At 41.1% G+C, this 15,075-nt stretch overlaps 1 protein-coding gene across 1 annotated transcript; it reads right to left on the bottom strand.

Moving 5' to 3' along the window:
* Nucleotides 1-2,494: 2,494 nt before the first annotated feature.
* On the bottom strand, nucleotides 2,495-12,133 carry LOC111960558 (catalase). Its single transcript, XM_023982608.2, has 11 exons — nucleotides 11,960-12,133; nucleotides 10,515-10,686; nucleotides 9,855-9,965; nucleotides 8,985-9,115; nucleotides 8,683-8,787; nucleotides 8,246-8,371; nucleotides 7,849-8,040; nucleotides 6,929-7,351; nucleotides 5,415-5,522; nucleotides 3,769-3,846; nucleotides 2,495-3,268 (listed from the first exon to the last, which is right to left on the bottom strand). The coding sequence occupies exons 1-11, from the start codon at nucleotides 12,023-12,025 to the stop codon at nucleotides 3,206-3,208; spliced, it is 1,575 nt and encodes a 524-aa protein (XP_023838376.1). The 5' UTR covers nucleotides 12,026-12,133; the 3' UTR covers nucleotides 2,495-3,205.
* Between the last annotated feature and the right edge of the window lie 2,942 nt (nucleotides 12,134-15,075).

The raw sequence follows: 15,075 nt of genomic DNA, 5'->3' as shown, positions 1-15,075 counted from the left end.
TTTGTTTTGTTTAATCCGGTTCATGTTACTGTGGTTGTGCTTTGTGCTGCCTCGCCTGTGCCTTTGGGCCAGGGTGYATATTAAAGTTATCCTGTTTATCACCCATCTCTGCTCTCCTGCGCCTGACTTCCCGGCAACCAGTCACTCACCCCATTACATTAAGTGAGTGACTATGGGATGAGTGAAACAGAAACGTTAACAACCATTAATAGCTATAAAAACTCAAATGGAATGCATACTAGAAAAATATATATTTATTGATGAAAATAACATTTGAATGTAACTTCAAAAGAATCACCTTGCATCTCTAAAACACAAAATGAAAGAAGTGCGAATAACATCTGTTACATAGTGCTGAAGGAACTTCTGTGGCGTGTGTGTGTGTGTGTGTGTGTGTGTCTAGAGAGGTGTGTGTGTAAGAGAAATGCATCAGGACACAATCCTAGAGAGGTGTGTAACAACATCTGAAAATACACTTTTTTTTTTTTTACAAAAGTAAAGACTGGAACTACACTACAAGTGTGAGATTTGGTTGATAAAGAAACCATAGGTGATGAAGAGGAAGAGCAGCCCGAGGATTACCATGGTCAGCGTCACAACATTAAAGCAGCGTGCAGTCTTCCCGTGTTTTCTTGCTCCCACACAAAAAAAGAATTCAAAGCTGAACCAATTTTATATATAAATCCGCTAGAACAGGTGAATATCTGGTAGGCAGCGGAGAAGCCACGCGCGTCATTGCGCATGAAAGAACAATGAAGACATGAGACATCTAGCTCAACAAGCTCCCCTATTGAACTTGTCTAGGGACAATAACATGGTCCTACCTAGACTAGCCTACAACACCACCATGCAATGAATAGTTTTTATATATCTTTTTTTTWATGTTTCATTCCATTTTGATCCGTTTTTGGTACTCGAGAGTTTATAAGGYCTAAAAAGGCACCGTATCAGGTCAGTCTGGCTGTATTTCTTTTAGTTCTGATACTGAGATGCGCTGTCTGTTGCGGATCATCATTCTCCCAAATCGTTTTATATTAACGTTGCAACATAGGTCTATGCTCCCAGCAGGCCCAGTCATTCAGGAAAGCTTAAAGCACGCGCTGCCTCGTCTCCGATCCGAGCGGCTATTCTTTCTGCACATAGAAACATAACGTTTCAATATAGCATAAATATTTGGGAAACATTTGTGTGTCAAACACAATTAGTCACAATGTTTTCATCTGATTAGGCTACTTAAAAAGTCTCCTGTATGCTACCAGCACACACGTTTGTCCACCCCACTCGAATATAATTTCAGCATCCACACTGCACTGGCCATTTGATGAATGGAAAGAGACATCTGTTACAAAACACCAAAACGTTGAATGACATTCAGAGATTGTCAAGACAAGCCTTTGAAACTGGGTAGGGAGTGATGCATTTCCTGTTTGTCGAGATTGACATACTCTATTTGATAACAAAAAAAAAAAAAATGTTAACTAACTAGGCAGGTCAGTTAAGAGCAAATTCTTATTTACCATGACAGCCTACCAAGGAACAGTGGGTTAAATGCTTTTTTCAGGGGCAGAATGACAGATGTTAACTTTGTCAGTTTAGGGATTCAATCCAGCAACCTTTCGATTACTGGCCCAACGCTACCTGCCGCATCAGTATGTCGTTATGCTTTGCTTATTTGTGGTGTGGCTCATTGGCACAGAAACCTGTTGGTGGTAAATTCATTGCATATATTTTATACAATTACAAATATAGCATAAAATGATAAAAATCGTATTTCCCCTTAGCTGATCATTGTCTGCAGCCAATTAATAAGAAAAGCAAGGACTCACAAGTTTTGCCCGTAATGGATGGCGAACTCTCAACACCGGCCCGTAGCCCTTCGTGACATCGACTGTGCCACAAAAGCATGCTGAAGTGGAATGGTTGATATTGTGTTTGAACACAGGATCGCTACAGTTAGGAACGCTTAAAGTACGCTCTGCCTGTTCTTCACAACTGATCCTGGAGACCAACAGGGTGACATGGCTTTTATTCCAGCCCAGTAACACTCTGTCAACTAATCAAGGGCATGATATGTAGATTCAGGTTTAGTCCTGGGTTATAACAACAGCCGGCATACCCTGGAGGTACGATTGGTGTAAAGAAGACCTGACACACCAACCACACATATAGCATTACCTTTTGATTTATTAGCATCTCATTTTGTGGTTCAAAGATGTTCACAATTTCTTGTTAATATAACAAATCACTTCACGGGCGATATGAGCGGGAATGCTACCTTACACAGAAACACTAACAGTGATGAGGATGCAACATAGCAATCGAGTCTGGAGGCTTGTGAGAAGAGATAAGGACTAAGTTTCATTTACAGGAAACAGTGGTGCCTCTTAATTCCCCAGCCCTAACTCAACCAAACCACAACTCTTCAGTGATTAATTTGGGTACAGAGTATCTACACAAATCAACACTAATATACAGAAAACATTTACTACATGACCATTTTTATATAGTGATTAAAAGTCTAGGCAAAGCCCTGATCCTGCCATGGTGTTAGGTATTTGTGTCTAACCCAAAAAGGCACTGCTTTGTAGTTTTGGCTGCGAGGACGACTTCATGACTGAATCACACCGATCGTTGGCTTGAAACCATTTCTAATATAACCAAGAAATATGGTGATGGCCTAAGCAATAATTATGAACCTTATTTGAAAACATTGGTGGTTTGTCTAACTAGAATAAATGTCATATTTTGCATATAGGCTAGCTAACACATACCTGTTTATTAAGCTAACTATCAGGGCATACATGAGGCATGGATACACAAACAATAAGTAATTGGGAAAGAGATATCACTATACTGACAATGGAATGAAAATTATACTATAAAACAACTGAATAACTGCACAGCTTTTCAGATTGCGTCTGTGTATTTGACTGTGGGGACAGATCTTCTCCCATAGGGCTGCAGTCTGACTATATTCATTTCTGTGTGAACTTAGGCAAAATGGACAAGAAACTACATGTTAGAACTGACAGCAATGCTGTCTCTTGAGTCATCTGTGCAGTAAGTAGCCTGAGGAATTACAAAAACAATCATGATAGCTTGCAATTTAATTAGCTATAGCATTTACGGACGGTCGATAGTAAGATATTCTATAGCGGATGGTAAGTGCAACAGGTGGAACTGCCCCCAGGTGGAAGTTAAGGCATCACATCTTGGAGGAGGCAGCGATGGTAGAGGCACCTCCACGGGTGTACACTCTCACAGTGTCCTGGGAGAGAGGAGGAGGGAAGGAGACAAAGGGAGAGAAAGAGAAAAAGAAGTTAGAGCTCAAYGCTAAACTTTTATTCATTTCATTTGAATAGATTTGTGGATATAAACAAGTAAAACACAATCTTGTTTACGTGGCGTMCTGAGAGAAACAGTTACAACACAAATACATACTAAATGTAAAGGAATAACAAGTACAAAAACAACTTTTACATGTTAAAAAAAATAAAACACTTTAGGTAGTTCATGTGTGCAACTTTTGATTTTCATGAAGGATCTGCAATATACCTAAAACTGCTCATGTAAATGATTTGACTATACTTGGAGCTCTTTCCCCCCCAAAAAAAATATTTCCATCCAATTATTCCCAAGCATCTGCAACGAGCCGTCTCAGATATGCAAATGCTTTTCCCATTTAAACTATACTTTGAATGAAATAGGCAAATACCCTTTTAATTGACATAAGCTTTAGTGTCCGTTGACAAGAATGAATGGACTTACCTTCGTGGGCTCAGTGTTGTTGAGTAGGGTCTGAACCCCGTTCCCATAGTCTGCATGCACAGCCATCAGATTCTGAACCTGGAAAAACAGGGCGCAAGAGCAGGGAGAGACKGTCAGAAGTGTTGATAGCGATGGCAGTAAAAATAGATGCATTATACAACATTGCATTGCAAAGATGACCTTCATGGTAGTGAGGCAGATGACRAAAAAATTCAGTGCCTTCAGAAAGTATTCACACCACTTGACTTTTTCCACATCTTGTTGTGTTATACAGCCTGAATTTAAATAGAGATKTATTTATTTTCTTCTGGCCTACACACAATACCCCATAATGTCAACATTTAATAACGTTTTCCTAAATATTTATAAATCAATTAAAAACGAAAAGATGAAATGTTTTGAGTCAACAAAGTATTCAACCTGTTTGTTATGACCAGCCTAAATAAGCTCAGGAGTAAAAATGTGTTTAACAAGTCACATAATAAGTTGCAAGGACTCACTGTGCAATAATATTGTTTAAGATGAGTTTAATGACTACCTCATCTCTGTACAATACACATAAAACTATCTGTACGATCCCTCAGTCGAGCAGTGAATTTCAAACACAGATTCAACCACAAAAACCAGGGAGGTTGTTCAATGCCTGGCAAAGAAAGGTACCTATTGGGAGATAAAAAAAAAAAAAAAACTGACATTGAATATCCCTTTGAGCATGGTAAAGTCATTAATTACACTTGGCTGGTGAATACACCCAGTTATTACAAAGATACAGGCATCCTTCCTAACTCAGTTGACGGAGAGGAAGGAAATCGCTCCCGGATTTCACCATGAGGCCAATGGTGACTTTAAAACAGTTACAGAGTTTAATGGCTGTGATAGCAGAAAACCGAGTATGGATCAACCACATTGTAGTTACTCCACAATACTAATCTTATTGACAGAGTGAAACAGAAGCCTGTAAAGAATAAAAATCCTAGAGGAAAACCTGGTTCAGTCTGCTTTCCACCAGACACTGGGAGATTAATTCACCTTTCAGCAGGATAATAACCTAAAACAATGCCAAATCAACACTGCAGTTGTTTACAGTACCAATAAGACAGTGAATGTTCCTGGGTGGTCGAGTCACAGTTTTGACTTAAAACTGCTTGAAAATCTATGGCAAGACCTGAAAATGGTTGCCTAGCCATGCCAAACAACCGATTTGACAGAGCTTGAAGAATTTTGAAAAGAAAAATKGGCAAATATTGCACAATCCAGGTCTTGAAAGCTCTTACAGAGATATACCCAGAAAGACTCCCAGCTGTAATCGCTGCCAAAGGTGATTCTAACATGTATTGACTCAGGGGGTTTATTTTTCATATTATATACATTTACAAATATTTGAACTTTTCTTKCACAGACTATTTTGTGTAGATCGTTACAATTAAATTCATTTTAATCCCACTTCGTACCAAAATGTGGAAAAAGTCAAGGGGTGTGAATACTCTCTRATGACAGTGTGGTAGAGGAGATTTTGATTTGACTAGTAATGATGATGTTGATAAAAAAAAACATGAAGATAGAAATAACATGATTGCTGATCACAATGATGATGATGATGAAAAATGGTGACTTAGACAATCAAAATGAGGAGGAGGAGACCTCACCCAGCGTTTCTGGATGAAGACTTGGGCTCCCTTCAGGGCACCAGCCATGTTCTGACAGAGCCTCTGGCGCTCCGCCTCATTCAGCACCTCGGTGAAGAAGGTACGCACCTGCAATACACGCGCACACAAGGTCAGATCACTGGTCACACACAAACCAACAGATTTATTAATGTATCAATAAATAAGCATTTCATTATATGTAATCATTACAGTTCATACTGTATAAAGGAATCATTCAATTGAAATACATTCATTAGGCCCTAATCTATGGATTTCACATGACTGGGAATACAGATATGCATCTGTTAGTCACAGATACCGTAATTTTTTATTTTTTTATTTTTTAAAGTGACCACCATTTGCCTCATGCTGCGCGACATATCTCCTTTGCATAGTTAATCAGGCTGTTGATTGTGGCCTGTGGAATGTTGTCCCACTCCTCTTCAATGACTGTGCAAAGTTGCTGGATATTGGCGGGAACTGGAACACGCCATCGTACACGTCAATCCAGAGCATCCCAAACCATGCTCAATAGGTGACATGTCTGGTTAGTATGCAGGCCATGGAAGAACTGGGATATTTTCAGCTTCCAGGAATTGTGTACAGATCCTTGCGACATGGAGCGATGCATTATCATACTGAAACATGAGGTCAGGCGGCAGATGAATGGCACGACAATGGGCCTCAGGATCTCGTCACGGTATCTCTGTGCATTCAAATTGCCATTAATAAAATGCAATTGTGTTAGTTGTCCGTAGCTTATGCCTGCCCATACCATAACCCCACCATGGAGGACTCTGTTCAAAACGTTGACATCAGCAAACTACTCGCCAAAAAAACACCATACACGTGGCCAAAAGTTGAGGCCTGTTGGACGTACTGCTAAGTTCTCTAAAAACGACGTTGGAGGCGGCTTATGGTAGATAAATTAACATTAAATTCTTGGGCAAGAGCTCTGGTGGACATTCCTGCAGTCAGCATGCCAATTGCACACTCAGGACTTGAGACAGCTGTGGCATTGTGTTGTGACAAAACTGCACATTTTAGAGTGGCCTTTTATCGTCCCCAGCACAAGGTTCATCTGTGTAATGATCACACTGTTTAAATCAGCTTCTTGATATGCCACACCTGTCAGGTGGATGGATTATCATGGCAAATGACAAATGATCACTAACAGGGATGAAAGGAAAGCTTTTTGAGAAAATTTAACATTTCTGGGATCTTTTATTTCAGCTCATCAAACATGGGACCAACACTTTACGTGTTGCATTTATTATTTTGTTCAGTGTATTTCCAAAACTGTGGTTTACTTTAATGTAACTAGAGCTGACCCCAATTAGTCGACTAGTCGATTGTTTGGTCGACCAAGATTTTGTTTTGTCAAGCAGTAGCAAATAAAATAAATATATACACACCCACATCTTTAAAAAAGAAAAAAATGGAACACAAGACACCTGTCTGATTCACGCCCATCTCAGTGAACTAACCCACTGCGCTCTACATAGATACATTACCTGTGTGACATTATCATCGTCAGCGCTGTTGTAGCGGCCCACATCTGGGGACACCTTAAACCTGGTTTCCACATGCTGTCGTTGGGTCTCTGGGGCACTGAAGCTGTTGGGGAAGTAGTTGGGAGCGCCAGCCTGGTTGTCGAACATGCACATGGGCCCGTCTCGCTGGTAGTTGGACACACGGGTCCTGAAGGGGCAGTTGACGGGCAGCTGCAGGTAGTTGGTTCCCAGCCGGTGTCGGTGTGTGTCTGGGTAGGAGAACAGACGCCCCTGCAGCATCTTGTCGGGGCTGGGCTCGATGCCAGGGGGCATATTGCTGGGGTCAAAGGCCAGCTGCTCGATCTCAGCAAAGTAGTTGGCAGGGTTTCTGTTGAGCACCAACCTCCCCACGGGAATGAGGGGGTACTCCTTGTGAGACCACACCTAAGGAAAATGAGAAGTGCTGCTACTTCTCAGGCCAACCAAGGTACATGGATGTGCAAGAGATTTCTAGCCATTCTTGGAGGACAAAGATTTTTTTAATAGAAAATGTAAGCATGCATGACCCCTATACTGTACTATTTTCACGTAATAATTATCCTGACTGCAGCTATTGAGTCAGTTGCCCATTATTGTACCATTGACAAATGCTACGACTCCATAGCAGATCTCAGACCACTTTCAGATCTTTCAGTGGTTATGTGGAGTATGTCCCCCCCTCTGGTGGAAAAGTCAGAGTACTGCAAATTGACAATATTTTTGGGGACATCTTGTTTAAACGGCTAACAAAGTACAATACTAAGACATTTAAGGCATTTCTGTCACATTCTTTAAAAAAACTATGCAAAGTATTGATAAAAAGTTATGCACCTACTATAAGCGTTAGGGTCCCCACATAATTGAATAGAAGATTGAGTATTAAAACTGTATCTCTACGGTACCTTGGTCAGGTCAAAGGGGTTCCACTGGAACTTCTCGGCCTGGTCAAAGGTCATGACCTGGATGTAGAATGACCAGGAGGGGAATTTCCCGTTGGCGATGGAGGTGTAAAGGTCTCGGATGGCGTAGTCCGGGTCGGTGGAGGCCAGGCGCTCGGCGTCCTCAGGCTTCAAATTCTTGATACCCTGGTTGGTCTGAGAGGAGAGCAGAGGAAGGATGCTATGGGTTACTATGGACCYRTMCCAATTTTTCTAACWACKTTTCCTTCTTTTACCACCATTACKCTCTTGCATCCTTCAGTCAATTAAGTATTGTCGACTCCTATATCCATTTAAGTGTAGTACATTTCACTAGTCCTGTACTATCCATTCACAACATAATTTTTTGTTGTGCTCTGACCTTGTAGTGGAACTTGCAGTAGACGGGCTGACGCTCGGCGTTGACCAGCTTGAAGGTGTGGGATCCGTAGCCATTCATGTGGCGGAAGCCGTCGGGCAGACCACGGTCACTGAACAGGAAGGACACCTTCACAGAGATTAAGACAAAATTATGAACAAAGGCACATATTCAGTCAATTTAGCCAATGTGATATGTAAATCACATATAATTAAAAAAAACATATGTAAGTAGAAGCATGATATAATAATCTGATCAGAAAACGGATTTAAAACTATTTAAACTAATGCAGCAACCGCCATTTCTAGATATAGTGGAATAGCTTTAAAGCTGCTAATGGAGTGAAATCTGAAACTACAATGAATTTTCGGATTCTAACTAACTATTGTGCGTGCACGTGTAAAGGTTTGGTGGAGGGTAGAGAGGAGCAGGTACAGTACCTGATGCATACACTCAGGCCGCAGGCTCCAGAAGTCCCACACCATGTCTGGGTCCTTCAGGTGAGTCTGGGGGTTGCGCTTCTGAGAGTGGACAAAGGATGGGAACTGCACAAAACAAAGGGAAAATCAGAGAGAAGTGGTAATGGCATTTAATATTATAAAGGGAGATGAACTAATCTATTAGCCTGGTTGCCAGTCTGTTTAGCTAACGTTCCACTCCTTGTACTCCATGTCATGTGCCAAAGACGGAATCTTGGCAAGGCACACCCAGGCGCAATCTTGACTCACGTGTCTGAACTCACCAGCATGGCGTCCCTGATAAAGAAGATGGGGGTGTTGTTGCCAGTAAGGTCCCAGTTGCCCTCGTCAGTGTAGAACTTAACTGCAAAGCCACGTGGGTCTCGCACTGTGTCAGCTGAACCCGATTCCCCAGCTACATGAGTTTGAGACAAAATAGGTTGATAAAAATCTCACACATGGACAASCAGTATAAACACACATTTGTAGAATAAAAAAAAAGACGTGTATTTTCTGCTATTTATTCAATGATGTATAGTGGGGTCTGAAATGATTGATACCCTTGATAAAACAATAGAAAATGACTGTATACATAATACATTCAAATACTGAGCTATATTGTATGYTCCTAAACATTGGGGGAAATTATTACTTTATACGAATACAATTAGTACCAAGATGGAGGCGCRTTGGCTTCAGAAAGCACCCCTCTGTCAGTCATCTAGTGTATATATTGCATTTTATACTTACAGGAGCAATTATGGTTAAGTACCTTGCTCAAGGGCATGTCGACAGCTTTTTCACCTAGTCGGCTCGGGATTTGAACCAGCAAACCTTTGGGCTATTGGCCCAATGCTCTTAACCTCTAGGCTACCTGACTGTCCAGAATTCTTCTGATATCGGCAAACATTGCTTTTGCAGACAAGCATGCTTAGTCATTCCATATACAGTAACAGTAGTCTAATTGGTAGCTAGCAAATCTGATAAGGACATGCAAAAAGAAACCCTAAGGAAACAAAAGTAACTGTAAATGTGTTTGTAGCAGTTTTATAGAAAAGCCGGAGTGAGCAGCCTCAAAATACTATTTTATCATGTAAGTTGAGTAAATACCAGGGGGGAAAAAAAGACAAAAATGTAATGTAGGTTAGTCTTACCCACGGTGGAGAAGCGAATGGCGATAGGTGTGGTCTTGCCCACATGCTCAAACACCTTGGCCTTGCAGTAGCGAGAGATGTCATGTGTCACCTCAAAGTACCCAAACGCTCCTGTGGTGGAAGAGGCAGGACATGGTCAGTTTCTGTGTATAAATCTAGCTAGTTAGGTTAGTGAGTAAACACTTACTTATAAAGCCATACACATGGTGCACTTTACCCTTCTGTAGAGTGGGCCAACAACACAGACCGTCACATGACCAAGCATGGGTCCTATAATATTCTGCCCCGAGTAGACTAAAGAGCAGTTTACAGTATTTTGGTCTAGACCGAAAAGTTGCCCAACACTTTCAAATGTTTATTTCAAATGTGATAGGCCTGTCTAGTGAAGTGTTTTCCCTATACCATTATTTTGTGAGGGTCCACTTTTAAGAACAAATCTAGTGGCGTACATGGTCCCCCCATTTCAGGGAACAAATTCACTTATATGTATATTAAAGTAGTCAAAAGTTTAGTATTTGGTCCCATATTCCTAGCACACAATGATTGCATCAAGCTTGTGACTATACAAACTTGTTGGATGCAATACTTTTGGAGCTCACTGTAGATTGCATAAATGCCCATCAGTTTTGAGTAAATGTATTGGTAGTGCTGGACACCCACCGCCTCCCTTGGCATGCACCACCCTCTCTGGGATGCGCTCGCGGTCAAAGTGGGCCATCTCGTCTATGAACGGGGTGTCCTGCACTAGGAGGGGCCCCCRGGGACCCGCTGTCATTATATTCAACTTGTCCCCTATCGGGTGACCAGCCCCAGTGGTCAGGTTGTCTGGCCTCTGGAGGGGAAGAAATGACAGACATCATACATAAGACACTGCACTACACATTTTTTATTTACACAGTCATTAGGCCTAGTCTCTCACTTTTCCTTTGGTAACAGAGTAGGTCCTTTCCCTGATTYCACATCAGCTGCACTTACAGTTTATTCATTTACTTGCTCTCAGGAGACATACCTACACACACATTAAGACTAGGAATGTACAGGTATACTTTGTGCACCTGACACTTAATAGCCTGGGCGCAAGACTCAATGGTCCCATTAGGTATGTGTGATATAGGTGCAATTCTGACATTATACAGGTCTAGTGTTTTGTACTTTGAATGATCAAACATCAGCTGCATTACGCAATTGCTCCAAATTCAAGTGTGCATTACAAAATAGTCTAAAAGCCACTTAAAACAGTTCACATCTCTCATTTGGCCTTGTTTACTTACAATCTTGCTTAATGTTTACCCTTTAAGCATACCCTTCCTGCACCAATGATTAGATAACCACGAGTTGACATGGCTAAAGTCCAGGCTAAATTATAGCAAGACAATGACCAAGCTACATTTGCTATCCCAACAAATCAAGGTCCATAATCTTCCATTTATTGCAAAGAATCACACATTATTCTATTCTCAACTTGCAATGTTTTCAAGTTAAACCAGCAAAATACACACAAGCAATCAATTTCTTGGCATTTAAATCAAAAACAAATAGCTACTCTGCAGTTGTGTTATTTCAATACATTACATCAAATTAAAATCACATTTTATTGGTCACATACACATTTTCAGCAGATGTTAWTACGAGTGTAGCGAAATGCTTGTATTTGTCACAAGAGTATGGGAGTAAACCCTAGTTAAACTTGGAATTCCATTCAACAAATATCAAGAAAGCCTGAGCTGCAAGGGTTTCCACTAGTTAAGAAAAATAGTACAAATGGGCTGGGGTTATTGACTGATTGTGGGTATAGCAGCTAATAACGAGCAGCTGCAAGTGCAATGTAACTAGCTAATAAACAGTAATAGGCTAACGTTAGTTGTAGGCAGCAGCCAGCTAACAATTCCTGCATGATCAAAAACGGACACAATTCAAATACAAATGTGCATTCTTTGGGTTGTGGAATTGAACAGTACCATGGTTCTGTAAATGTGTAGCTAACTAGCTATCTAACGTTAGCATTATAGTTAAGTTGTCCAGGAGGAAAAATGCGACCCTGGATGATCGCTCACCATTTCTAAACAGAATTGCACAACACAAACTAAGCATAGAAATAGACAAACCTGAGCGCTTCGGTCCTCTTTCCATAGCTTCATTTGGTCTGATGCTTTCCCTCTATCCTCGTCCATCTTGAAGGCAGAAGTTTAAACCCCAACTGCGTGGAAAAATGTATATTTCTGAGTGCTAACGTTATTTAGCCACTGTACTTTGTACGATTAGGGTCCTCCTGCTTGTTACCCGACTCCTATTGGATGCTGGATCACCAGCTACTTTCGGGCCAAAGGTTAAAAAAAAATGTACCCCTTKCTGCCACCCGATTAGCCACCAATCACCCCATTACAAGGTGGTGCTGCAGAACTGGGCGGTGTTAAACATGTAACCCGACCCAAGACCCAAAGGTGGGCGGGTTATTTCTACGGGTAGTCAGTTATTGGTTCACGTTGTCTAGTCGAACTACAAGCCTGCGATCCAACTCAAGCCTCACGTGAAGCAACAGACTAAACGTATTTAAACATGTGGAATATGTACATTGCTAGTTGGCCAGTTTGGCATGGATTAATTTCATATTTATCAGATTATGCTGACCCCATTACTAAATGTATCACAAGTGCAGTTACTATATAGCTGCTGTGTGCACTCATGTTGTGTTGTCACGGAAACATACGCACACAGACAGAGAAATAGCTTTATTCCCTTTTATTAATATTGTGTAGTCAGTAAATTTATAGAAAATACAAAAATGACTGTTTTACTGCTTTTTGAGATTTGTTAAATTGAGTGGACACAAGGCTATTTAGCCATTTCAATTTGGAGTATAGGTTGTGAAAGGCAGAAAGGGTTGACTGGCTGGATATAGGTGGCTTCAAGGGAAGAATCATGGACCTTTTTATTTTAACTCAATATTCACATCCAAAGAACATAAAATAGTCAGTAGATTGAATGTATTAGCTTAATTCTGTGGAAAGTGGGACACATACAGTATACTTCTATGTTATTGTAAGAATCCACTGTGTTAGTATTTGTGTTTATTGCACTATAACCCAATGCTATATCACATGTGATTGAATATTAGCAACTGTTGGCCTGGGCGCCTGGGTGTCTGTGTGTGTGTGCTGGAAGTAACAGTTAGCCTCAGATAAGTGTGCTGGGAAGCTGTGGTTAGCCTTGAGCGAGAACAGTGTGCTTTTGTATACAGGTGCAAATAGCGCAGACAATGTTGCAGAGCTGTCTGACCTCAGTCTCTGGGGTGAGGGAGCGTAATCTACACAGCAACAGCGCCGGGACACCAAAGAGTGCAAAGAGGCTGGGACTAGCCTGAGCGCCAGCGATAGGCTGAGCAGAGTTTAAACCACGCTCAGCCTCTACTGTGATAGGCCAACAGACGGGTTGGAACTAGTCTGTCACAGTATAAGAACAGCTGTTTACTTACATCCTGSCAGTTCYCTGTTCTRCCCTGCGRGGTGRTRCAGWGARCCCGTATATACGAAAATTGCATTTACCATTTATCGCTTGAGTTTAATAAAAATACTTAAAGTATATTCGGTGACTCTGAATCACATTTTGTCCTGATACCAGATTGAATCTACGCAAATCCCTTATAACTGTTCCATGCACTCTTAGAAAAAAAGGTTCCAAAAGGGTTCTTCGCCTGTCCCCATAGCGGAGTGAGAATGTGAGAATGCCTCAAAAATGGGGTCCCAGAGGCAACAAAGGTTGGCATTACCAAAACGTGTCCCACAGTCGCTGGACTCTGGTGGCATCTCAAACACTTGGAGTCAACATTTGGGTATATTTTTGCCAATCTGTCATTTGAGTAATGAGCAAAACCTTAAACTGAATAAGCCCATGCCTTATACAAAATGTTGTGTGGATACGCTCAATACTTTGTTGCCATATATCATCGGGTAGCTCGCCACCTATGTCTTGCTCCCAAGTAGATTTTGTATTTGCAAAGGAAGGCAGATTAATGTTCTGTATTATGACGTATAATCTGGAGATTGTGCTCTTCAGATAAGGGTTAAGATCTAAGCACCTCAACTGGACAATTAGTAGGCTCGAGTGGAAATGAAGGGAAATGTTTCTTGGCAAAGCTAAGAGTTTGCAGGTATCTAAAAAAGTGGATATTGTGAATATTATGGTCAACCCTCGGAGTATCGAATGAGACAATTGTGTTATCAACAAATAGGTCACAAAAAAAACACCAGGCCGTTCCTATGCCAGAACTGGAATGCCGTGTCAATCTGTGACGCTAGGAAGAGATGATTAGATGTTAATGGAGAGAAGTCACAGCTAGTCACAGCTAAAGTGACTTCTGAATTGGGACCAGATTTTAAGGAAGTTCTTARTGGGGTTCAAAACATGGGTAACAAGGTTAACAAGGTTCATGGGCATTGGGGAGCACAGGAGCGAGACCGGAGAAGTTGGAAGGCTTGACTTTGACTCCATGATGGCACAAGTTGGGCCATCCTTGTTTTCAAATGTAGAAACCCAATAAACACATTTAGATATATATTTGCTGACTAGTAGTAGTTTAAAACATTGGGAAGGCCCTGCCCGCCTGTGGGCTTAGGTATCTCTAGATATACCTTTCTCATTCGTGGATTTGACTTATTCCAAATGAAGTTGGAAATGTAGCTGTCCAGTTGTTTGAACCTCGACTTTGGCAGAAAAATGGGAATCATTTGGAAGGAGTACAAAAACCTAGATAGTAGTGTCATCTTAATAGAATTAATGCGACCTGTTAATGAAATGGGAAGAGACAACCACCTTATGAAATCCTGCTTAGTGCGCTCCAGGATTGTTTTGAAGTTATGTTTAAACAGAGCCTTAAATGAGCATTTATCCCCGAATAAGTAAAGAGCTGATGCTCCACCTTAAATGGGAAATTGGCATACCCAATTCTTTCTGCTAACTGWTTAAAACTTCTTAGGGATAGGGGGCAGTATTTTCACGTCCTGATGACAAGTGTGCCCAAAGTAAACTGCCCAGAAGCTAGGATATGCATATTATTAGTAGATTTGGTTAGAAAACACTCTGAAGTTTCTAAAACTGTTTGAATGATGTCTGTGAGTATAACAGAACTTATTTGGCAGGCGAAACCCTGAGCACAATCCATCCAGGGAAAAAATATTTTGAGCTGTTTTCTGTTTTCAATTCATTTTCTATGGTAAACCCTTTT

The sequence above is a fragment of the Salvelinus sp. IW2-2015 genome, linkage group LG1 (assembly GCF_002910315.2).
Source record: "Salvelinus sp. IW2-2015 linkage group LG1, ASM291031v2, whole genome shotgun sequence".
In the NCBI taxonomy this organism is placed as follows: domain Eukaryota; kingdom Metazoa; phylum Chordata; class Actinopteri; order Salmoniformes; family Salmonidae; genus Salvelinus; species Salvelinus sp. IW2-2015.
The sequence above is the reverse complement of the archived record's forward strand: the minus strand, read 5'-3'. Positions and strand labels throughout refer to the sequence as shown.